We start from the raw sequence: 26,113 nt of genomic DNA, 5'->3' as shown, positions 1-26,113 counted from the left end.
AGCATACTTTATTTTCTTCCATGAAACACAAGAGAAGAATGTAAGGGACTGAAAGCCTTGGTCACTTCACTTTTATTGCATCTTTTTATCCAAACAATGAAAGTGAATGGTGACTGTCATTGTTAAGTATTACAGGTTAGAACAACATGAGGGTGAGTGAAGAATGACAGTATTTTCATTTTTGGGTGAGTTATCACTTTAAGTGCTTTTTTCAGTGCAGAATGGTGATCCAGTATATATCAAGAATGTGGAATGTGGCATTTTAACCTACAACCTTTCAGTTACCAACCCAAATCTTTAATAACGTGGTCATAGTACAACTACAGAAAATGCAGAGCAGTAAGTCTAACATAGAGAAGTTTGCATATACTGTAGCTCTACCTGTTCCAAGTTGCAACATTTCAACAAGTACAGCCCCTTTAATTCAAGCCAATGACTGCGACAGCAAGTAATCTCTTTGTCCTTCTAAAATCTCCCATTGCTAATGCAATGTCATATGTCACACAGCCAGCATTACGGTCTAGCACCTCTTGTGTGTCTGAAGGGCTCTTGTGTACCAGTCTAATCTACGCCCCACTAGCTGCTAAAGAACACATCATCAGACCCTCTTTTTACAATTGGCAGTTAGCTCACATCAGCACAGAATAAAAAATTTCCACATTTTTTCTAAATGTAAGAAAAACAGAACAAAATGTAATGGCAAAAGATGTCTGGTTGCATGTCAAATGTGTATGGTTGCCCCGTCAGTGAAGCAATGCAACTTTTTCCCAAGAGGGAATTTACAGTGCAAACAATCTAACAGCTAAAGCACAGCAAGCTTTCAGCACATTGATTAAAGCACAGCTGTTAAAATATCAAAACTAGAAAATATATACAGTATAAGAAAGAAACTAGTCCAACCAACACACAAGCCAAAACTGTTCATAAGTAAATAAAAATATATATTAAATAATATAATGTAATGTATTGTAATATAATGTAAATAACATTATTTTTATTTATCATTTGTATATAAATAATGGTATAAAAATAATAATAAAATCTATATAAACCAGTAAGCTAATAATTCACTGCACAAAACATGTTTTCACCAATAACCACGTTTAATTTTGTTGCAACTGAATTTGATGAAATCTGCATTATATTTCCTTTCAACTTGCATTATTTTGTTCATGGTTTGAAGATAAGGGTATGTCACGCAACCTGTCCAGGTTGGCATCAGCCTAATTTGTCTAGCTTTTACCAGATGACAGTTGAATTTGCTATAGGCAAGAAATAGGAAAAGCCTAATTATTTTAGCATCCTATATATGCATAGAGTATTTATTTGGTGAGTTGCACTTAATTATTTTCATTTAGCATAATTTTTTCCATGCGGTCACAAAGAACCAATTGAGAACCACTGTACTACTCATTACTGCCTCACTAACTGACTCGTCGGTTGTTGGACAACTAAATGACCATCATGACCCATCCTTAATACAGAACTCAGTGATAAAAAGCTTGGAATCTATAATTAAACACACAGACCCATGCAAAAGAAGCAGGTTGTTCTTCTGGCTCAAAGTGATTTAGAACAGCAAGTTTGTTAATGAGAAACATATGAGCGATGTTAACACAACACTGGCTGAAGGATCATTAGCATTAATGCTGGGAAGTCCATCTCCATCAATCACTTTTAGAGATTGGTGCCGTGATGCATTCGGCCCGGCTTTGCTGTTTATTAAGTACTTATGGGGGTGACAGGGGAACTGTGCTGATTTATATCAAGGAAAGAGATTACTGGAATGTGAAGGGATTCCATACTCGTATAACTTCTGGGAAAACATTTGGTATGGTCCTCAGTAAAGTGTAAAGGAAGGGAGCAGTAACAAACTGACAAAATAGCTACTACGAACATAAAAATAGATGCAATTTCAAACAATATTTTTTTAAATAAGGGAAATTTCCCATGGCGATGCCATGATATGTGAACCTGTCCAGGTGGAGACTTCGGTACGAGGCTCTGAAGTTTGATTGTAGCGGATTCTGCTGTGTCTCCAGTCACCTTAAAGGAATGTTTTGGGTTCAATACAAGTTAAGATCAATTAACTGCACTTGTGGCTTAATGTTGTGGCTTAAATATCTCGTCCCTCGTTAATTCAACAAAAAAACTAAAATCCTGGTCACAGTAAGGCACTTATGATGCTGGTGAATGGGGCCATTCCATGTACGTGAAAATACACAGTTTCCAATGTATAGCCACAAGACATAAACATTATAAATGTTGACATGGTTTTAGTGAGATAAATAGCTTACTAATCTTATCTGTGTATATCCATAGATTATATCCAATATTACAACTTTTTGTAATCCCGGAACTGGATAAAACCCCTTATCTTATCTGTGTAAATTATATCACACTAAAATCATGTTAACATGTACACAAAACAATAGTGGCACTTTTATATGCTATATTTCAGCACAAAAATGTTTTAAGTAGACCTTACTGACAAACCACCAGAAATCCAGTTCAAACAGGCACTAAATGTGGTGAAATAGCGATGTATTTAAATCGAGCCATTGTCATTTTTTTTAGCCCAAAATGCCACCTGTAAATTAGGCTTGTTATTGATTGTGTCTGATTTGCAGAAGGGAGCGCTACCTGCCAAGCGTAATTAATATCATGCTACTATCATCGGCGGAAAGCAGGGGGTAAAGGGAATTTTATTGAAAAAGATGTTTGTGTACATTTTTTAACAAGCACAGCTGCAGTAATTCATCAAATGATAATGAAATGATGGAGAAGTGTGTAATACCTGTGCATATACAGGATCCACGAGCAGTATAGAGTGCACTTTCAGCATTTAAAAGAGCCCACTCAGGTGTCTAGATTGCAGTGGTGGAGTGATGTGCTACAGTCCCAGTGAAGTATGTCGGAGCATTTGCAACCTAGCACTCAGAACCAATTTGCAAGATTGGGAATTGGGCCATGCAAATTTTGTTCAGCACGTTTCCTGATTTGCATAATGCACTGATTAAATAGGTTGATAAAACAACGCAAACAGATATCAATGGGTGCAATTCTTTCCTTGTAAATTCACCAAACTGTTTCCAGCCATTTGAGCTATCAATGTGTCACTGAGTGCTTGTCTGCAGCTGTCTGTGCATGCTCTCTATAAGCAGAGAGCAGAGATGAAACACTTAGGATGACCTGTTATGCAAGTGTCTCTTTCTTTGTGCAGTCATCCCTTCATCTATCTATTTAACTCTGAACAATTCTGCTGATGAGGCTATTATTCCGCTGCCTGGGCACCCAGAATGCAACCCTTCTTCCTAACACTCTGAAACTTGAGGAATACTACTATCAATGCAACCCAAATGAAAGAAAATTAAACAAACTAAATCTCTTTAATATCTCAAATGTACGTATATCCTTGACAGAAATGTGATGAAATGGAGAGCGAATAGAGACTTTCACAGGTGTCTCCTGTAAGGTTTCAAATGAGATCTCAAAAAATTAGATTTCAATATGAACTCAAATATTTGAACTCAAATATCATCAAATTCTTCCGGGACCATCCGATCTGAAATATGCTATTTGCATTACTCTTATAGCTCTATAATCTTACTGTACAGCTGTGGCCAAAAGTATTGGCAGTGACATAAATGTATTCAAAGTGTTGACCCTTGTTCTTCATTACCTCTGCAATTCGCTCTGGCATGCTGGATATCAGCTTCTGGGCCATATCCTGACTGATGGCGATCCATTCTTGCATTATTAGTGCTCAGAGTTGATTACAATTTGTCCACTCGGATTATCCACTAGGGTTGACCACAAAATTTCAATGTAATGATCACCGAGCCACTTCATTATCACTCTTGCCTTGTGACATGGTGCTCCATCATGCTGGAAAATGCACGGATCATCACCAAATTACTCCTGGATCGTTGGGAGAAGTTGCTCTTGCAAGACGTTTTGATACCATTCTTTATTCATGGCAGTGTTTTGGGCAGAATTGTGAGAGAGCCCACTCCCTTGGATGAAAACAACCCCACACATGGATGGTCTCAGGATGCTTCACTGTTGGCACGACACAGGACTCATGGTAGAGTTCACCTTTTCTTCTCCGGACTATCAATTTTCCAGGTGACCAAAACAGTCGGAAGGGGGCTTCGTGAGAGAAAATAACTTTGCACCAGTCTTCTGCTGTCACATCCTTGTACTTCTCGCAGAATTTCAGTCTGTCCTTGATGTTTATATTGGAGAAAAGTGGCTTCTTTGCTGCCCTTCTTGACACCAGGCCATTGTCCAAAAGTCTTCGCCTCACTGTGCATGCAGATGCACTCACACCAACCTGCTGCCAATATTGACAAGCTCTGCACTGCTGGTGACACGATTTCATAGCTGACTCCTCAGGAGGAGATGGTCCTGGCACTTGCTGGATATTCTGGGACGTCCTGAAGCGTTCTTCATTGCAGTTGAACCTCTCTCCTTGAAGTTCTTGATGATCCGATTAATGCTTCTTTCAGGTGCAATATTCTTTGCAGCAATTTCCTTGCATGTGAGGCCATTTTGATGCAAAGCGATGATGGCTACATGTCTTTCTTTAGAGGTAAGCATTGCTAACAAGAATACAATGAGTGGAAGCACTTCTTCCCACCTTTTATAGCAATCAGTCTGCTCTTATAATCCAGTCAGAATGATAGAGTGATTTCACCTGACTAGTACTCGTTCACACTTTCCCAGGTGCTACTATATGATTAATGAAATAATGTTAGCTGGTCATTTAGTGCCAGGGTAATGAAGTAAATTTGTTTGGACAAAGAAGCTTTTTGCAATTATTTAAAATGCATCTGATAACTCTTGACAATAATCTAGAAACAACGTGAATCAACACCACAACAACTGAAGCAGAAAACTTTGCGAAATACAAAATGTATGTCCCTGCCAATACTTTTGGCAATGGCTGCATACTAACAACTATATTTTATATCACTACAGAATTTTCGGGAAACCTGTTTGAAAACAGTTTTGCAACTATGGAAAATGATGAAACTGGTGCAAAACTTACACATTTCACTGTCAAATAATGCTAATAAAACTAAAAATCATCATGTTAAGACAGGATGATTTAAAAATATAGTAATCAGAATGAAAAATGTAATTCTTGTGAGATTCACCCTCATTTGCCCTGTAATCGTGTATCTCCTCATGTGCCTGTGTGAACATGTACTTTGTACCCTTACAAATGTGCAGGAGCACTGGTATTGCTTGTCTGTGTGTAATAGGCAGTTATGATCTGTCTTTACAGGGGTAATTAACAACACCACTCCCTCCCCCTGAGCAGGGCTCACAGCACCAACTCTCACTTTCACAGGGTTGCCATGGCAGCTGGTCCCCTGTAATTTACTCTGCTAGACCTTTGTTCAGCATCCCCACAATCTTTCCCTTTACATTATTTTTTGCCGACATGACAAAAGCAACACCTCATTTTTCTCCTAGTACTCCCCTGAGGCCTTATAGTACCCAGACAAAACAGCTCTGGCCAAACCTACTTCTTCATACCACAGATTTCTACAATCACTGGTTTCTAAAACAACATTAAACAGTTTTGGTGAAACGCACGCAAATGAGCAACACAACGTGACATTTAAAATGGTAACAGAGTCTGTTATTAAGCTTATCTATCATTCCAATGGAAAAAACAGTTAATTATGTAATTCCTTTCGCCTGCATTAATAGCTGCCATACAGAACAGAACGCAAAGAGCTTCTCCCCTGCTGGTATGCTTCTTTTTGTTTTTCATCAAATATTGACAACTATCAGTGGGTAATATGCAGTTTGCCTCCTCAGAACTTTCAGTTATAATATTTCAGTAATGTGAAGCAGCCTTCGGCAATCCAATTTTATAAGTCTGAGACTAAATTACGCCCTCACTCACTCAAAAATTAAACAATGGGTCAAAATGCCTTGTTTTTGACCTCAAGTCTCAGACTCAGACCGCCCACAGACCATCTGTTCACAGCCCATCTGATGCATATTGCACACAAAAATGGCAAATGCTGTCTGAAATAGCCAGCAGTAATTTGATTGGCTGACTTTTCGCAACTTCTAGGAGCAGTAAGTCCAGACCTTCAATGCTATTATTGCCATTAAGAAAACTCAGTTTCACAGTGAATAAGACACCCTATGCCTATGGACATTATACATTACATCACAGCCAACTAAAAATACCAATGGACATTTTTAAAGGACGTCCACACATGGAAGCCATAACTTGAAATAACACTGAATGCTGAACGTGATCTCATGAGAATTCATGAGTTTGGTTCTAGCAAACACACATATTCTTACATTTACATGTACTGTTTGAATTGATTAATATTGAATAATTCATAGAATTATTTAATAAATTTTTTTTAATTTATAATCACTGAGATTAGTTATATGCCATCACATAAATGTAATGCAGTTGACATTATAATATGAAATTTTAATGGTTTCATTCAAGGTCTGTTGCCTTATCAAATGTTTTAAAGGATTATATAACTTTAACCAAGACTAAACTTTAAACTTTTATACAAATATTTATAGAATCAAAACTCTGTAATCGTTTAATAGTTTATTAAACATTTAATTATATTTTTGTTTGCCATGGGACACAAAAGGAGTTTTTAGAATATGCCAAAAACCTAAATAAACCACAAAAAGCACCATAAAATAATAAAATTAATCCATACATTTGTAAGCTATAATCCAAATATTCAGACTGCTTTCTATGAAAAACAGACCCAAATTCAAGCCTTTTATTCAACGATCTCCATTTCCATCCGCGGCAGTGCCGGCGTGCCCGCTGTAACCGTCAACGTGCGTTGGTTTTGTTTTCAAAATTACAAAATTGCCGCCTCAAGCATAACGACCAGCGGTTATACGGCAGTGATGTCAAATGCTCATTGGCTCTCAAGTGTCTCGTGACAGTTCCGTAACATGCCGTGTTCTCTAAAGTATATGTTTAATGAGAAATGACAGCACCGTTATAAAGTGCATCAGGAGAAGATTTACAACAATCAATAATTACAATTTCACTCTCTACATCACACAATGATATTGTATGCCATCAGGGAGCAAATCAGATGCTTCACCCTTTGGACTACTTTTGTACTGAATTATTTAACAATTTAAGATTAAATTGATCTGCCTGTTATGTCTTTTATATGCTTAATAAATGGTTATGGTTAGGTTAAGGAGTAGGTTTGGGATTAGCAGCTGTAAAATATATATATATTTATATATTGTAACAAAAATGATTGCTACTGTACATTAATAGAGGTTGGGGTAGGGTTAAGGGATCTAAAATATCAATAAAACAGTAAAAATTTACAAATATATTTCTAATAGATTTGTGTATTCAAATACAGTTACAATGGATTTGTTAATATTTAACTTTTCTAAAGCTGTATATATGTACAATATGTTTTAGATGCTTTCAAATGTCCATATTGTATGTGTTAGTGTCTATCCAAACTTACAAACATGTGCATTTAAATGTTCGGGTGAATCTCCCAAACTGACACTAAAAAATCACTTTTCACTTGAATCTACCAAGAAGGTCTATAAAACCTTGAAAAAGCTATTCGCTATTTAAATTTTACTTGCAAGAAATTTTGTTTCGTCAGTGTACGCTATTACTTTTAAAAACTTTAAATGACACTGAATGCTCAAGCAGCCTAATTTACACTTAAAAACTACTGATGTTGCTTTAACATTGCCCAACTTACCAATTTACTTGAATTGAAAATCAGTCCTCCTATCCTATTTAATAAAATAAATAATCTCACAGTCATGCAGAACGTGTCAGGTTGTTTAATCGATTAGTATCTCTTTCTCATGATGTGATGACAGCTGACGAGTCAGCTATAGATCTCGCACTCTCCGCTTTCAAATTACATACAGTTGACGTCAGAAGTTTACATACACTTGAAGTCATTAAACCTAATTTTTTTAACCACTTCACAGATTCATATTAGCAAACTATAGTTTTGGCAAGTAATTTAGGACATCTACTTTGTACAATTGTTTACAGACAGATTGTTTCACTTTTAATTGACTAAATCACAATTCCAGTGGGTCAGAAGATTACATTCACTAAGTTCACTGTGCCATTAATCAGCTTGGAAAATTCCAGAAAATAAAGTCAAGCATTTAGGATTTAGGCAATTAGCCAATTAGCTTCTGACAAAATTGGAGTCAATTGGAGGTGTACTTGTGGATGTATTTTAAGGTCTACCTTCAAACTCAGTGCCTCAGTGCCTCTTTGCTTGACATCATGGGAAAATCAAAAGAAAGTCCACAAGTCTGGTTCATCCTTGGGAGCAATTTCCAAATGCCTGCTCATCTGTACAAACGCTAGTATGCACGTATAAACACCATGGGACCAAATAGCCATCATAACGCTCAGGAATTAGACTCTCTCCTAGAGATAAACATAGTTTGGTACAAAAATCACCATTGGCTTGGAGGAAAAAGGTGAGACTTGCATGCCGAAGATGAAAATAGATGGCATCATGAGGAAGGAAAATTATGTGGATATATTGAAGCAACATCTCAAGACATCAGCTATGATGTTAAAGCTCTTCGCAAATGGGTCTTCCAAATGGACAATGAACCTAAGCACACCTCCAGAGGATTGGCAAAATGGCTTAAGGACAACAAAGTCAAGGTACTGGAGAGGCAAACACAAAGCTCTGACCTCAATCCAATAGAACATTTGTGGGCAGAATTGAAAAAGCATGTGCGAGCAAGGAGACCTACAGACCTGACTCAGTTACATCAGTTCTGTCTTGAGGAATGAGCCAAAATTCCAGCAACTTATTGTAAGAAGCTTGTGGAAGGCATCCCACAGCGTTTGACCCAAGTTAAACAATTTAAAGGCAATACTACCAAATACTAACCTAGTGTATGTAAACATCTGACTCACTGGGAATGTGGTGAAAGAAAGAAATAATTTTCTCTCCTATTATTCTGACATTTCTCTTTCTTAAAATAAAGTAGTGATCCTAACTGACCTAAGTCAGGGAATGTTTTCTTCAATTGAATGTTAGGAATTGTGAAAAACTGAGTTTAAATGTATTTGTCTAAGGCGTATGTAAACTTCTGACTTCAACTGTACAACACTTAAAGCGTGATTGCATCACTCAAAGCCAGCTGGAAGGCCTTGACCAGGACATAACCTAAAGACCACACCCACCAAGAACAAATAAATCAATCCGATTGGCTGACGAATCTGACAGTCAGACATTAGAAGCCTATTCTCTAACGTGCTTTGCTTTTACGATACCTAGGGTTGCCAGACATCTTGTTTTTCCCAGGACAGTCCCGTATTTAAGCACTTTTTCTAGTGTCCTGACTTATTCTGAAAAACTTTGCGCTTTGTCCCGTATTTGCCCTCTCCTATAATTTCTGAAGTGGCTTTCTCTGTCACGACGTCCAGTTGGTAATTTCAGATTTCAGTTTGAAATTGCAGTTGGAATAATGCCAAGGAAGCATGCATGTACATTTAATGAGGATCTTCAAAAAAAAGTTTACATTTCTATAAAAGGAGTCACAGACAGAGCCTAATAAAGTGAGGTGTGAAATTTGTGGAGCTCGTTTTTCCATAGCCCCTGGAGGCCGCAACGACATCACGCAGCATGTTTATACAAAAAAACATGGGGATGCTGCTAAAAGTTAGTGTGCATGTGGCAAATGTTAGCGATTCTTTTTGTGAAGCAAAGTTCAGAATCTGATAAGGTGCATGCAAGTGAATAACTTTTTGCTTATCAGTCTGTTGTGCACGGCAATAGTTTTCAGTCAGCTGACTACACTGCAAAATTGTTTAAGAAATTGTATGATCCGAAATTTTCTTCTGCATGCACCAAATCAGAAGCTGTCATATGAAAAATACTTGCTTTTGTGCAGCTGGACTACCAGAAATTACTGCAGCATGGCAACACACATTTCCTCTCTCTTGGTCCAGCTCTTGAAAGAATACTACACATTTTCAATGGTTTGCGTGCATACTTTGTTTCTCAAGAAAAATGCACAAAGTTTCTACTGGAGATAGTAGAGCAAGACTACATATCAGCCACAGAAGTGGCTTTGCACATTCAAGACCTGAGAAAAGTCTTGCAGGCCAGGCTGAAGGAATCATTCATACCCTCTGATATTAAAAAGCAGTTGAATGTCCTGGTTGAAGCTGGTGACATGCAAGCAGATTATTTAGTTTGTGCAGTGAGAAACTTTTATTTAGCATCGGTGGATTTCCTCCAAAATTGGCTCACTGGAGAGCACAGAAAAACTTGAGTGGGCCCTACTGAGAGACATCCCAGAGTGCAAAGACATTCAAACAGCCTTGAACACTTCTACTCCAGAATCCCTGCCCTCAGTTTGATTGATGAAACCACGCTCTTTGATGAGTGGGCTTGCTTAAAAAACATTATCATTCTTTGCATCATTGAGTGGAACATGAACAAGACGGCCATGTCTGAAAGATGGACAGTTGTTTTTCATGAGCTGGAGAGCAAGACCATCAACTTCTGAGTCTTAGTCAAAGTTGTGGAGTTTGTCCTGCCTGGGACATCTGCATCTGTGGAGTGTGTGTTCTCATTAATGAACGCAGCATGGACACTGGATAAATCTCGACTCAGTGTAACAGTCATGAAGGCAATGCTTTTCGTACGCCTTAATTTTGGAATGGACTGCTCTACATTTTAAGATAAACTCTTGAAAGACAAGCGCAATATCATCGATACCTATACTTCTATACATTTTTATTCTCGATTTCTTGGGATAAAATGGGTACTTTAAAATAAAAAATTTTGTCATAATTCAAGTCATTTATTTTTCAGTTTTTTTTACATTTGTGAGCCCAAACAGAAAATTATTAGACTTTTGTGTTGTTTACACCTACAAAAAATAAAAGGAAGAAGAAATAGTAGAAGAAATAGAAGTATTTGCTAATATGGCCTAATCATTTTTATTTTACTTTGAAGCTTATAAATTCTGTTCATGTTCATGGTAAACAAATAATAATAATATCCCTAGTTAAAATTTTTTTTTAGAATCTATATTTTTGTGTGATGATCGATATTTTTCTTTCAATACTTTCTATATTGAGTTTTAACAGCAATTACAATCAACACACCCCCAAAATACAATCCTTCCCTAATCCACTCAAAAACTCAAAGCTACATAACCTTGAGTCAACACAGATTCCAGGGTTTTCAGTACTAACAGTGAAGAATTCAAGTGTCCCATGCTTGTTCGTAGTTGTCGTTTAACGTGGAAGGCTTTACAGCAGCTGTGAAACATATGAATAATAACTATAATGGGTATGGCAATACTAAGCAATAATAATATGGGGCAGCTGTGACTAAGGTGGTAATCTAAGCAGATCGGCCACTAATCGCAGGGTTGCAGTTTGATTCCAGGTCCACATAACTCCATATGCCAAAGTGTCCTTCACTCAAGACACTGAACCCCAAATTGCTCCCAATGGCAGGCTAGCGCCTTGCATGGCAGCTCTGCCGTCATTGATGTGTGAGTGTGTGAATGTGTGAATGAGACAGTGTAAAGCGCTTTGAATACCGCTAAGGTTAAAAAGGCACTCCATAAGCACAGACCATTTACCATAAAAGAGACTCCAAGAAGAAGAGGCATGCCTTCATAAAAATACATAAGTATACACTGTAAGAATACTTATTGAAAAAATAAGTGGTCAAAAGACAATCAGACGAGGGTCGAGGAAAAATAATAGTGGTACTAAAACTAGTGGTTATAACAGTAACAAAGCTTTATGAAAGAAGAGGCATACATACATTCTTATACAAAAAAAAGAAAAATAAATGCATACATAAAATCAAATAAAAAAATACGATGGGAAGGTTGAGGTAGGCTAATCCTTCCTAGAGGCGGGGGAACTATTTAAAATATCTTATAAAGGGGGATCATATGTCTCAGAACTTACATTTCGAGCCTCGAATCATGTATTTTATCTTTTCAAGTTCAATGTAAGACATTACTTCTTTTGTCCAGCTGCTATGTGTTGGGGGGTTTGCCCTTTTCCACTGAAATAAAATCAAACGTCTCGCCAGTAGTGTACGTAGTAAAGGAGATAACTGAGCTTGTATGCACAGAGGAATAAATACTGATTGGATAAACTTGTTTTTTATCAGTCCATCAGGAAACAAAGTCATGCTAACTAGGTACTGGGTTGATACAAGCCTTTAATGAAGAACTAATCACTGGATTGGCAAAGATTGAAATGATCAGAATTTAGATCAGAGTGCGGGGATGTACAAAAATTCTAGTCACAAAGTCAACCCAAACTTTCAACTATTCTCTTTTTTGTTTTCTGTAAAACTGTTTGTGGAGACTGCTGTGCAATTTTTTATAAATTCTTCCACATCAGTTTATTATTATTTTTCAAATGTATATTAGATTAACCCACCCCTAAACCACATGTACAAAATATTTAAAAAAAAAAAAACTGCAGCTGCTTTACGTGTACATCAGATGGTCTATTTCTGTTTAAGATGGCAGATCCTGTCCAGAATAAGCTACAATGTGGACCAGACTTCAGCCGCTAGTCAAAGGTACAGCTATGTGAGACTAGTTGACCCTTACCTCTTGAAATTATGAAAGACTTTCACTTCATTTGATTCAAGATTTCTGTAGACAAATGGTCTCATAAAATGATATTGAAGTTCTATTTTACATTTATACAAAGCCATTTAAAATGCTCTTTCAAAGTGTGTGTGTGCCCTGGGAATTAAACCTAGAATCATGGTGTTGTTAGAACCCTGCTCTAACAGTTGAGTAACAGGAACCTTTCATTATTGCAAATACATTATTGACCTATTTTATTGCATTTTCTGGTTCTTACCTGCAGTCACAGCATGTCCAGAGGTTAGGTCTCCGTTAAAGCCATTCTCTTTGGAGTAGGAAGTGGTAGAACCAGCGTGGGCACCACCAAGCTGGCACGCCCTATAGGAGGAGAAGCCGTTTTCTCCGTGTCCACCAGGGGAGGATGAGCCCTGGGCACTTGGAGATGACCACTGGGGGGCTCTGCCCTCAGGCTGCCGACCGTCTGCCATCTGAACCAGAGAGGAGGGGGTCACTCCTTACTCCTGAAAGATCAGGAAAAATTATCATGATCGAGTGAAACAATGTACATTGGTACTAGGTACATTGTGCCATTACTTTAATTAATTTTGTTCACAACGGTCTATAGTGGTATAATCTAATTCTAATAAACCTGCCCCTGCCCCTTTTTTTTTGGCCAGAATAAGTTATGAGCTGGACCAGACTTTATGCCGCAAGTCAAAAAAGTGACTCTACATTAGTAATGCCTGATATCATTTGCGCTAAATCAGATATCTGAAATAACAAATACAGCAGATGTTTTGAGAAAGAACAACCGCATGTCAGAATGGAGAGCACTTTCTTATCTTTTTTTTTTGCCTGTCACAACGTATATCTCAAAATGAGGGTGAAGGACAAAAGAGCAGCAAATTCATTCCTGTGTTTTGGCAATAAACTTGAAAGAACATGTGTCTGTTTTCTCTGAATTGTGAATAGTACATCTCCGTGATGGTAGAAAATGCCATCAGCTCCTGCTGACTATCTAATATCCACAGACAATTCAGTGCCATTACCATTAGAGAAGACTAAAACAAAAACGGGAAACATATTACAATAAGAGCTAACAATGAAAAATACTTTTACAGCACTTATTCAATTTGGTTAATGTTAATTTCTTCATAAACTTCTATTAATATCTATTTTTAAGTATTTTTTAATTAAAAGTTGTATAATATATGTTAAAATTAGATCATACATTATGAAGTAACCTGAACAAACAATGAACAATTTTATTTTCATAAATTAACATTATACAAGATTAACAAATGCTTTAAAAAATATTGTTCATTATTAGTTCATAATACCTAATACATTTACTTCCATTAACAAATAGAACCTCATTGTAAAGCGTTACTGAAAAACTATATTAAAACATACGTAACTGGATAAAGTCTGAAACACTTTACAATAAGGTTACATTTGTTGACATTAGTTAATACATTAGGCATCATGAACTATCAGTAATGTCAATGTTAGTTAATAAAAATAAATTGTTCATTATTATTTCAGACTAGAACATAGTGCATAATCTACGGAAGAGGATTAGGGCCAAGCAATAATAAAAAAAAATAAAGCCATCTCGAGATTTAAGTCATTATAATGTGAGATTAAACTCGTTAAATTTCGAGAATAAAGTCGTTGTGTTTCGAGAAAAAACTTGTTAAGTTTAATCTCGCATTATAATGACTTTATTCTCGATATTTAATGAGATTATTCTCAAGATTGTATTTCGACTTTTTTTCTCGAAATTTAACGAGTTTAATCTTGCATTATAATGACTTTAATCTCGATATTTAATGAGTTTATTCTCAAGATTGTATTTCGACTTTTTTCTCTAAATTTAACGAGTTTAATCTTGCATTATAATGACTTTAATCTCGAGATGGTTTTATTTTTTTATTATTGCTTGGCCCTAATCCTCTTCCGTAATAATCTAATGTTAACAAAATTTTATATATAAAAAAAAAAAATGTAGGCCTGTTAGTTTATGTTGAAATAATGCTATAAAAGTATTGTTCATTGTTTGTTCATGTTAACTAATGTTAACATTCTTTTTTTCTAAGACAAAGTATATTAGTATATTATAAAATGTTAACCTGCCACTACATAATTATAACACTAGATGAACCGGAACAGCTTTAAATGGCCTAAGAAAATAAACAGCCTTAAACATATTTAAGTGATTTCATATATACAGAAAAACTAAAAAGAAACGATCAAATACTGGGAGATAAATAAACAAAATTAACAGTAATAGGCAGAGCTGGAGTGGCAATCTGGCATACCGGGAATTTTCCCGGTGGGCCGACACACTTTGGGGCCGATCAGGGGTGGACTGGCCATCGGGAGAACCGAGCGGGTCGGTGGGTCGGCGGCATACTTGTCAATATTTGGGTACCAAAATACGGGAGACCTCCGAGTGTGGTCTCGTGCAACCGACCGGCCCGCTCGGTTCTCCTGATGGCCAGCCCACCCCTGATCGGCCCCAATCTTATACATAAATACATACAAATTGTGCCATTGTGATTTAATGTGATCGTCATTTTCCCCACCGTGTCCGATATTAAAATCAGAGCGACACAAATTGCAAAAGGCGTGGGCATTGCCGATATGTCTTAGAATTTGATTTCATATCTCTTCCGTTCAGCTGTTGTTAAATTTACATGTATACTTTGTTTTTTTTCCCTCCGGAGAACCACCTGAGTATTCTCCTCCCATCTACCAGTGATGCTTGATTCAACTTCCTGTGTCTACCACTTGCACAGATATCAACAGCACAACTGGGTTGTAGGTTGCCAGGTTGAGGTCACAAATGGGTTGAAATTTGTAGGATTTGTCGATTGTTTGAGTGGGATGCGTTTCATAAAAGATCTGGCAACTGGACAACCTTGGAATAATATATTGATATGATTATTCATATAACAAGGTTTGGGCCATACAAACTACAAGACTTTTCTCAGGGGAAAAAACTAAACAGGAGGGGGGCGGAAGATGGGTGTGAAATACTGGAGACTCCCGGGAAAAACAGGAGTGTTGACAGGTATGGTCGGCCGCTAAACAGGCCGAATGGGCCGCAATAATCAAATATTTTCCTTGGTGTTCACCTGGGAAGAACCTCACCTGGTCCCTCAACACCAGCTCTATTACCAAGAAAGCCCAGCAGCGTCTCTACTTTCTTCAAAGGCTGAGAAAAGCACATCTCCCACCCCCCATCCTCACTACATTCTATAGAGGGACTATTGAGAGCATCCTGAGCAGCAGCATCACTCCATCATTTGGGACTTGCACCGTTTCGGACAGCAAAGCCCTGCAGAGGATAGTGAGAACAGCTGAGAAGATCATTGGGGTCTCTCTTCCCTCCATCAAAGACATTTACAAAAAACGCTGCATCCGCAAATCAACCAGCATTGTGGACGACCCCACAGACCCCTCACACAATCTCTTCTCCCTCCTGCCATCTGGCAAGAGGTACCGAAGCATTCGGGCCTTCACGGCCAGACTGTGTAACAGCTTCTTCCCCCAAGCCATCAGACTCCTCAATACTCAGAGACTGGTATGACACACACACACATACATGTACACCATCCAACTTTTGCACATGTCCAGAGCTGCACTTTAATTCATTGTCACTTTATTCCTGGCTGCCACCTCAATAACTGCTATGTCCATAGAACATAGTATGTTATTTTTACATTTAGCATTGTTAGAAAGTGTCATCTTTTTGCACTATTCATTACAAATGTGTACTGGTCGGAGCTGCACTGTCTCTTACTGTGTCTATTGTCCTGTTCCTTTTAGTAATTTATTATACTGTCCCGTACTTTTTTTGCACACGTTTGCACATGCACTTTATGTAGAAATATTATGTTGAAATATTATGTACTCTGTGTTGTCTCATGTGGTTCTGTGTTTGTCCAATATAGTTTTATGTAGCACCTTGGTCCTGGAGGAACGTTGTCTCATTTTGCTGTGTACTGTACTAACTGTATATGGTTGAACAACAATAAAAACCACTTGACTTGACTTGAAATGAGCCGCCACGTTATGCAAAACAGAGCCGCGATATGCAGAAAAGGACAGCCCCGCCCCGCCCCACCCCGGGCCAAATTTCTCTTCTCTTCCCAGTCCAGCCCTGGTAATATGGTGAAAACTCACGTAAACTAAACTGAATTCAAAGGAAAAAAATGTAATAAAATATAAATGAAAACCATAGTAAATATTAAAAACTAAAAAAACATTGGCAATGAAGAAACAATACAGTAGAAGTCACAACAAAGGCATTTGCCCTCCATACATAAGACAGCTTTACAGTGCCAACAATTAAAGCTGCAGTTTAGAGTGCAATGGTTGCTTGTAAATCTTAATTTGTAGTGTCTGCTCATGTCCGCACTCTGCCCTCTGTCTGTCTCTCTCTCTCTCTCTCTCTCTCTCTCAGTTCAGCTTGAAGTGCATTTTCCAGTGATTTTAGCCCACCAGAGACATTCATGAGATCTTAATCGCTCTGTGGTGTTGTTGAGCAGCATCAGTGTTCAGTGTGTGCTGCTGTGGGTGGAGGGGCGTCTCTGTGCACTCACAACAGGGAGACAGCTGCTGATGAAGGCTTTGATCAGTCTGGACTCGATCCTTCTATCTTACTAACAGTAACTCCTCTTTCCTTAAGGGAAGCCGCCTTCTCTCCCTACCTACCTCTCTCTCTCTCTCTCTCACTCTCTCTCTCACTCCCTCTCCTTTCTCTATGTTATGGGCCTTTAGGATTTGTGCAACTCATTGATTATAGGAAAACTATCTGCCTCTGCCTCTTAAGAATTTGTGATTTAAGATTGATTGAGAATAACTATCAAATTAAAACCCAACATATCTATGTATCAGAATATTTGTCACTGCAAATTGCAGAATATGTGAACATACTAACCAGAACTTCCTTTATATTTGGCGATGTTAAAGGAAGGCACTCTTCATAGAAAATCAGTAAACAGACCATGGCTCTATGTTTCTCTCACACTTCGCATTCTGTACATGAACATGATTACGGTCACTTTCAAACCAGTGACGGGCATCTAGAAAGACTTGCACACACACAAAGATGTAGCTTTGCTGTCAATCTCATAAAGATGTGCATTGCTAAAAATGAGCATATTGCAGTTTCTGCACATCACTATCCTGCATGAGAAACAGCACCCTCGAGTGGACAGAGGTTGAAATAACACTAACTGAGCTTAAAGTGGGGCTTGGATAGGCACTGTAATGGCAGCAGGTGTGGTACACTGGACATGGTGCCAAAGCTGAAGCTACTGATGATTTTAATCTGCAGAAGGTATGCTAGGTTCCATGGCAGAGCCAGGAATGAGGCCAGCCAACAAACCCAACCCACCAGTGATAGATGCTGAAGGCAGGGTCAGAGAACTGTTCTCAAAAGAATTGGGATACATAACTAAAGCCAGAGACATTATAAGGAGTTGGAGACATATGACTTGTAGAAAAGCGAATGGGAGAAATCACAATGTTCAATATGGCAGCTGGAAAGAAAGGAAATCACAGCTTTTGGTTTAAAAAACAATTGCCTTATTAGTAAAGGCACTGTCATGTCTTATTGATCTAGAACACATTAACTGGACCAGCCTGAAAAATAGATATTTGAAGCCAGATTTGACTAAAGAATCAACATTTTTTATTTAGTTTTTTGTCAGATGCTGATTTCATAGGGATCCAAAAGTCTGCAAATCAGTGATTCAAGATCTAATAAAATTTGGAAATTGTGCATTCCATGCCAGTGCCTTGAGTGCATTCTGTCATGAAAGTGAGAAAGGGCATGTCAAAAAATTTATTTTGAAATTCACCTTATTCAGATCCAAAAAGGGAAGGAGGTTTTGCCCCAAGTGAAGGAGTTCAAGTACCTCAGGGTCTTGTTCACGAGTGAGGGGACAATGGAGCGGAAGGTTGGCCGGAGAATCGGGGCAGCGGGGGCGGTATTGCACTCGCTCTATCGCACCGTTGTCACAAAAAGAGAGCTGAGCCGAAAGGCAAAGCTCTCGATCTACCGGTCAATTTTTGTTCCTACCCTCACCTATGGTCATGAAGGTTGGGTCATGACCAAAAGAACTAGGTCACGAGTACAAGCGGCCGAAATGGGCTTCCTCAGAGGGGTGGCGGGTTTCTCCCTTAGAGATAGGGTGAGGAGCTCAGTTATCCGTGAGGAGCTCGGAGTAGAGCCGCTGCTCCTTTGCGTCGAAAGGAGTCAGTTGAGGTGGTTTGGGCATCTGGTAAGGATGCCCCCTGGCCGCCTCCCTAGGGAGGTGTTTCAGGCACGTCCAGCTGGGAGGAGGCCTCGGGGAAGACCCAGGATTAGGTGAAGAGATTACATCTAAACACTGGCCTGGGAACGCCAGTCAGAGCTGGTTAATGTGGCTCGGGATAGGGACGTTTGGGGCCCCCTGCTGGAGCAGCTGCCCCCACGACCCAACTTCGGATAAGCGGTTGAAGATGGATGATGGATGGACCTTATTCAGATGGATAGTTCACCAAAACATTTAATTCTCTCATGATTGACTCACCCTACTGACATCCCAGATGTATATGACTTCCTTTCTTCTGCAGAACACAAATGGACATTTTTAGAGAAATATTTCCGCTCTGTTGGTCCATACAATGCAAGTGAATTGGTGCGAAAATTCTGAAGCTCCAAAATCCACATAAAGGGAGTATAAAAGTAATCCATATGACTCCAGTTGTAAAACTCATTGTAACGTAGTTCAGACGGGCAAGGAGGAGGCGAGAACGTGCTTGATAATATAAATAATATTTTAATGACAAACTTAAACAAAAGACACAAACACACACATGACGGACATGTCCGTAAACGTTCTCTCTCTCTCTCGTTGCACCACCGTCCGCAATTGGCCTTTATCCCTCTCTGAATTAGCCTGATAAGGGACCGGGTGTGTAGAATCTCGACCTGGCCCTGCCCTCCGCCCTGTCACAATGACGATGTGCACAATGAATGTGAATCACCAAAACAGGAGTGAAAGTGAAGGAAAAAGGACTTAAATATTTATCTGTTTCTCAGCCACACCTATCAAATCACTTCAGAAGGTATGGATTTAACCACCAGAGATGACAAGAGTACTTATATGTTGCCCTTTTTTTGCCAGATTTTGAAGATTAAAAATGTTGGCACCCATTCACTTGCGTTGTGAGGACCTACAGAGCTGACACATTCTTCTAAAAATCTTAATTTGTGTTCAGCAGATGAAAGAACACATCTGTAATGGCATAAGGTGAGTGAATGACGAGAGAGTTAACATTTTTGTGTGAACTAACCCTTTAATTTGTATTTCATTAGAACAATACAAAAAAAATGAATTTTCACTAATAGTCTCTAAATTTTTGCCCCCACTGTATATCATACAAATGTCATCTTGACAAACAGGTTTGGAGATTTCTGTCTTTCCCTACTCAAAATAGGTGCTGTAATTATATGCCTATTTTTTACATAGCATATTGTTGATAAAAAATATTTAGGCAATAAAAATGCATACAGAGAACATAGTAAAAGAAAATGCATGGCTGATGATGGATCAGTTATGATGGATGCCAAGTCAACTAATTTGTCTTAAAGGAGACTTCACTGAAGCCAAAACTAACATTTTGTAGACATCTTGTTCCATTTTTATGTAAATTCTGCTTTTGTGCTCAGATTAAATGCCGATGCTTTTATCAAAAACAACTCACAAAGCATTTCAGAAATACATTTTATAAGTATGTGTTTTCTAAGGCCAATGACCTTGGCATTGCTAGTGCCATGATCTACCAGTTGAGCACTAACACTATTAATCCAGAAACTAAACTAATTTGTCCATATCCATTCCAATAACTGGAATAGAGAAAGTAGTGTCACAAGTATCTGTTTATGGCTTTCGGCCTATTCCTATTTATTGCTATTCTTACACTGCAGGGACTCTTTCTGCATACACAGAAAGATGGGCGGATGGCTGGTTTCCATGCAAGGATGGCACCCCCTCCCATTCCCAGACTGCTAGGCTAATGTATGGAGGAGATGTGCTGCAGAATCAGGGCTGTCCATCATGCCTCCCCCAGTGTCAGCTCTCTCAAATGTCAGTGGAACATTCTGAGACATCAGCACCACAGGACGCCAACCTGCCTGTTGGTCCCTTTCATAGAGATTAAGCCCATCACAGACCAGGCTGTTGAGAAGGCATTGGAGGTTACAAGTATTGCTTTTAAAAAACATTAGAAAACAAGTGTGACTTCAAAGTTTTGATCATGAGAAATGACAGGATATCAAAACCATTCACATGGATGTTAAAATCCAAAGCCATTTTGTCTCTTAAAGTGCAAACTCAGACCAACTGTTTGAATGATGTGCTAGTCAACAACTGCTTAATCTAATCTTGTGCTAATTCAGTTCACTTAAATTAACTTAAATTGAACTAGGGGTTGCTAGAGGATCAAATTGTGATTTGACCCTTGAAATTGAAAACTGAAGCCTATTTTAAGAGCCATTAGGCTTTATTGCATTTTCACATAATTTGCATGACAATTAATGAAATAATTATATATTTTTATATATATATATATGGATATATATCCTCCATGGATCTGACTTTTTGGTCCAGCACATCCCATTGAAACTCAATCGGATTGAGATCTAGGGAATTTGGAGGCCAAGTCAACACCTTGAATTCTTTGTCATGTTCCTCAAACCACCTTTGTCATGTTCCTCTGGGCAATGTTCTGCTTCCCAGCAGATCATTGCCCAGAGCATCCCACTGTCTACGCTGACCTGCATTCTTCCCATAGTGCATCCTGATGCCATCTCTTCCCCAGGTTAATGACGCCCACGCACCTGGCCGTCCACATGATCTAAAAGAAATCATGATTCATCAGACCAGACACCCTTCTTCCATTGCTCTATGGTTCAGTTCTGATGCTCACGTGCCCATTGTAGGCACTGTCAGCAGTGGACAGGGGTCAGCATGGAAACTCTAATCGATATGTGGCTACGCACCCCATACGCAGCAAGCTGTGATACACTGTGTGTTCTGACAACTTTCTATCATGGCCAGCAGTACGTTTTTCAGCAATTTGTGCTACAATAGCTCTTCTGTGGGATCGGACCAAATGGGCTAGCCTTCGCTTCCCATGCTCATCAGTGAACCTTGGGCGCCCATGAATCCTGTTGCCGGTTCACCGGTTATGCTTCCTTGGGCCATATTTGTTAGGTACTGACCACTGCATACCCCACCTGACCTGTCATTTTGGAGATGCACAGTCGTCTAGCCATCACAATTTGGCCCCTATCAAAGTCACTCAGATCCTTAGGCTTGCCCATTTTTCCTGCTTCAAACACATGAAATTCAAGAACTGAATTTTTCACTTGCTGCCTAATATATCCCACCCCGTGACAGGTGCCATTGTAATGAGATAATAAATGTTATTCACCTGTCAGTGGGTTTTAATGTTGTGGCTGATAGGTATATATATACAGTGTGTGTGTGTATATATATATATATATATATATATATATATATATATATATATATATATATATATATAGTTCTTGTTTATGATGAAATGTCACAATGCAAAATGAAATGGGGTGCAATATGAGCAGGACATGCTCTTGACATGTTTCATGATATTTACCCAGTTGCACTTGTAGCTGATAACCCGCCTGTAGCTGGTATCATGCCAAACCTAAACCCCATGCCCCCTGCAATCTTAGCTGTGATTGGTGGATGAAGTGTCATAGTTATGAGCAATTGGCTGAGAGAGGGTGGCAGTTGGATGAGCCATTTCAGTCAACCCAGATGGAAGTGACAGCTCTGACCTTATTTTCCTCAGAAAGGGAAGCTGAAAAAATCACTTTCTCTCCCTGGGTGAACCAGAGCCAGTTGGCAGACATTAACGCCCCTGGACCTCACATGTCCCTGGGTTGACACTGTGATATGTGCACCCTATCCAAACACTGCAACCTTTAGGGGTGTCTGTGAAGCTGTGAAGTCAAGGCCCCAGACTGTACTGTCAGGACACCCCACTGGATATGGCATTATGGGATATGAGTAGATGATGAACATTTGCATTGACATTTAGAGAATTTACTTTTCTATTTCAAAGTTCTAAATAATTTCCGATAGATCACAAATGTGAATAGACCAACCACAGCAGCTAGAATTAGCTAATCTATGGGACATGGTGACAGTATATATTATATGAATACATGAAAAAATTTATTTTGCTTGGATGAACATTTAATACGAACAATAGAAAGCAGGACAATAGAAATCCCCAGTTAAACCCTGTTAAAACCCTTTTGTGAATCATCAAACATTTCTAAACTTCAAAAGCCTTCCAAAAATATTTTGGATTCGTAGAATATAACATTGCATGGGACATAGAGTTTCAAGATAATGTATATACATAAGCACTTATAACTGTTTTGCAAAAGTTTTATGTTAATGGTAAATGTCCCCACGCATTGGAATTTTACACAACAAGACAATAAAAAATCTAAATAAGCCCTATTTATTATTTTATAAATGTCCCTGGCCTTATTGTGCATGATTAATCAAGCACATTATTCTAAGTAAAAAGATATTTCATAATATTTTAACCAAAAGGCATTTTCCACCTCTGTCTCAAACTTTTATTTCTGTCATTGTGGGAAAACAAATTAACCAACATCTAAAACTCAATGAAAACTCAAAGGGACATGAATAGAATCTACATGGAAATACTAAATACATATGGTACATTACAAAAACCAGCACCTTTGACAAGGACCGTTTCACAGATGACAATATGTCAATCAAAAGTGATTGACATGGATAATTTGAGAACTCTGAGGAAAAAAACTTGAGTTTCTGTTGTACTAGATTGCATGCATCATCTGGCTGATGATTCATGAGCATACACCAAATTCCAACTCAAGTGGTAAGAATGATCGGCTTGCCAGGACAAGCACTGAACAACTGCTACACATTTAAAGTAATCTACATAATGTGTATGCTGGCAGTTTATACCACAGTTGTTATTATCACAGTTAAATAAGTTGTAGGTTCTATTCCTTCACCTACTCTCCCTCTCTCTCTGTATGTGTAAGGATACCTGGCTCACCCCTCTGCAGCTGCAATGTAGAGCTCTCAACCCATGCATATACACAATATATAGTAATAAAGTAAATAGCTAAGCTTGTCAGATGCAAAAGGAATACTGTGGGGGGCATTCAGTTCTAATTAATTAACTTGAGTTGGTGAGTTTCACATTTCACACTTGCAGTGGGACTATTGAATCTGTAATACAAATGATATTGCTACTGCTTCTTCACATGTAATTAAAGCTTACAGGCAGGATTATACAGGTGCTTCAGCTGTGAAACCCGGTAAGAAAAGCTTGCATAAGTGTAGTCGTGACACCATGCACTGCCTTGCATTCCCTTCAGGCGAATTTACATTTACATTTATTCATTTGGCAGACGCTTTTATCCAAAGCGACTTACAAAAGAAGAAAACATAAGTGAATCATCTTAAGGAGACAAAAGATGTGTTTTTAGCCATTTTTTGAAGACAGAGAGTGAGTCAACTTCACGGATGGTGTTGGGAAGGTCATTCCACCAATGTGGTATGATGAAACTGAGAGTCCGGGAAAGTGTTTTGGTGCCTCTTTGTGTTGGTACAACAAGGCAGCGTTCCTTAGCCGACCGCAGGCTTCTGGCAGGAGTGTAGATCTGCATAAATGATTTTAGGTATGCTGGAGCAGACTCAGTGACTGTTTTTTATGCCAGCATCAGAGCCTTGAATTTAATACGTGCATCAACCGGCAGCCAGTGGAGAGAGACAAAGAGTGGTGTAACATGCGCTCTCTTTGGTTCATTAAAGACCAGACGTGATCTTGCAGTCTTTGAGATGTGGTCTGTGAAATTTAGCTTGTAATTTGTGATGGTTACCCCTAGATTTATGACTGTTTTTGAAGGCGACACTGTAGTTGGACCCAGCTGCACGGTGATGTTGTGTTCAACAGCAGGGTTGGCTGGAAAGACAAGGAGTTCGGTCTTGGCTGGGTTGAGTTGCAGGTGGTGTTCCATCATCCAGGCCGAGATGTCTGCCAGAAGGCTGCGATTCGAGCAGTCACTTTGGTGTTGTTGGGCTAGATCGTTAAAAGTGATAATGTGAAGCATCATTAAACCTGCATACATGCATATATCCTGATTTAGTGTTTAGTTCTATAATCAGGTGTGTGTCAGAGTTCTCAATCGCATGAACATCATCAAATCAGTTTGTTCTCCATTTACCAATGATTATCTGCACAATTTCCCCATACAGGATGTGCAGGACAACGAAGGCTCATTTTCCCCAGAGGATAATAGAGAAAAGGAAGATCATGCATTGCATTTTTTTCATTATTTAATCTAAAAAGAAAGTTCTACATTAGATTGTGTTTGTTTTCTTATGCAGGTTAATATTGTCAAAGATATACAGACTTTAGCTGATCTAAATGTTCTTCCTCTGTTTTCATAAACAATAACCCTACAATGTATGTTTTTATTTTCAAAGTAAAGTTAATCAAAACCTATTGGTTATCTGAGGGTGTTAGGTCAATGTTCTTCTTTAGCCAGATCTAAAAAAGGAATTTATGGCGAGACCTAAAAAATATTAATAAAATACCCCTGACTATTTTAATGTAAACAAACACACATTATTGACAGTGTTTTGTTTTTCATGTTAACATGTAAGTTACAATGTAAGTTTTAGGTAAAAAAAATGGATGGCCCCTATAATGTTTTCATCTGGATAATCTTGCCCCCGAAGAAAGAGCCCTGCCGTATAGTAACACACAAATGTATTTATTTTAAAATAAACATATGTTGTGAACAAAAGAGGTCTCCAATATCACAAAAAAAGTCTAATTTAATACTAACACAGAGAGTGCGTGCACTTTTTTTCTTCTACTTCAAGCACTTTATGGCAGCAAGGGTTATTAGATACTAAAATGAAAACAAATAGTGAGTTATTGAGTTATGTGGTGTATAGATGCCATATTATTTTCAAATCTTCATTCACAGTGACCAATATAATCACTACAATAATGTGTGACTAATGGCTGACTCATAATATTAGTCAGAGATCTTGTGGCTTAATTTCAAATATTAAAAGATTAGCCTTTATTGGCAAAGATTACCCGTATGTTTACTGTACCCTAACGGACTCTAATTTAAGCCTGGAAATAAACAGAAATATTTCTGATTTAAAACAATTAAAAACAAAGAAACATTATGATGTCAAATTAATTAGAAATATATGAGATTCTGCACTATTTCTAGATCACTACTCAAATGAAAATGTGTGACTATGTTAACTCCCTTTGTACAAAAAGTTCAGATTTCCATGCTTCCATTGAAGCACACAAGATGATCTTTGGATCATCAGGATTTGTG

At 38.3% G+C, this 26,113-nt stretch overlaps 1 protein-coding gene across 13 annotated transcripts in view; it reads right to left on the bottom strand.

The window, feature by feature from the left end:
* The window catches only part of LOC127658531 (microtubule-associated protein 2-like), a 148,782-nt gene that overhangs the window by 49,952 nt on the left and 72,717 nt on the right, over nt 1-26,113 (bottom strand). For all 13 annotated transcript variants that reach the window (XM_052147849.1, XM_052147854.1, XM_052147856.1 and 10 more), the window contains one exon: nt 12,905-13,148. In XM_052147849.1, the coding sequence (XP_052003809.1) occupies nt 12,905-13,115 (211 nt within the window). In that variant the 5' untranslated portion in view covers nt 13,116-13,148. The remainder of the gene's footprint in view (nt 1-12,904; nt 13,149-26,113) is intronic.

This window comes from Xyrauchen texanus, chromosome 18 (assembly GCF_025860055.1).
Source record: "Xyrauchen texanus isolate HMW12.3.18 chromosome 18, RBS_HiC_50CHRs, whole genome shotgun sequence".
Taxonomy (NCBI): Eukaryota; Metazoa; Chordata; class Actinopteri; order Cypriniformes; family Catostomidae; genus Xyrauchen; species Xyrauchen texanus.
The sequence above is the reverse complement of the archived record's forward strand: the minus strand, read 5'-3'. Positions and strand labels throughout refer to the sequence as shown.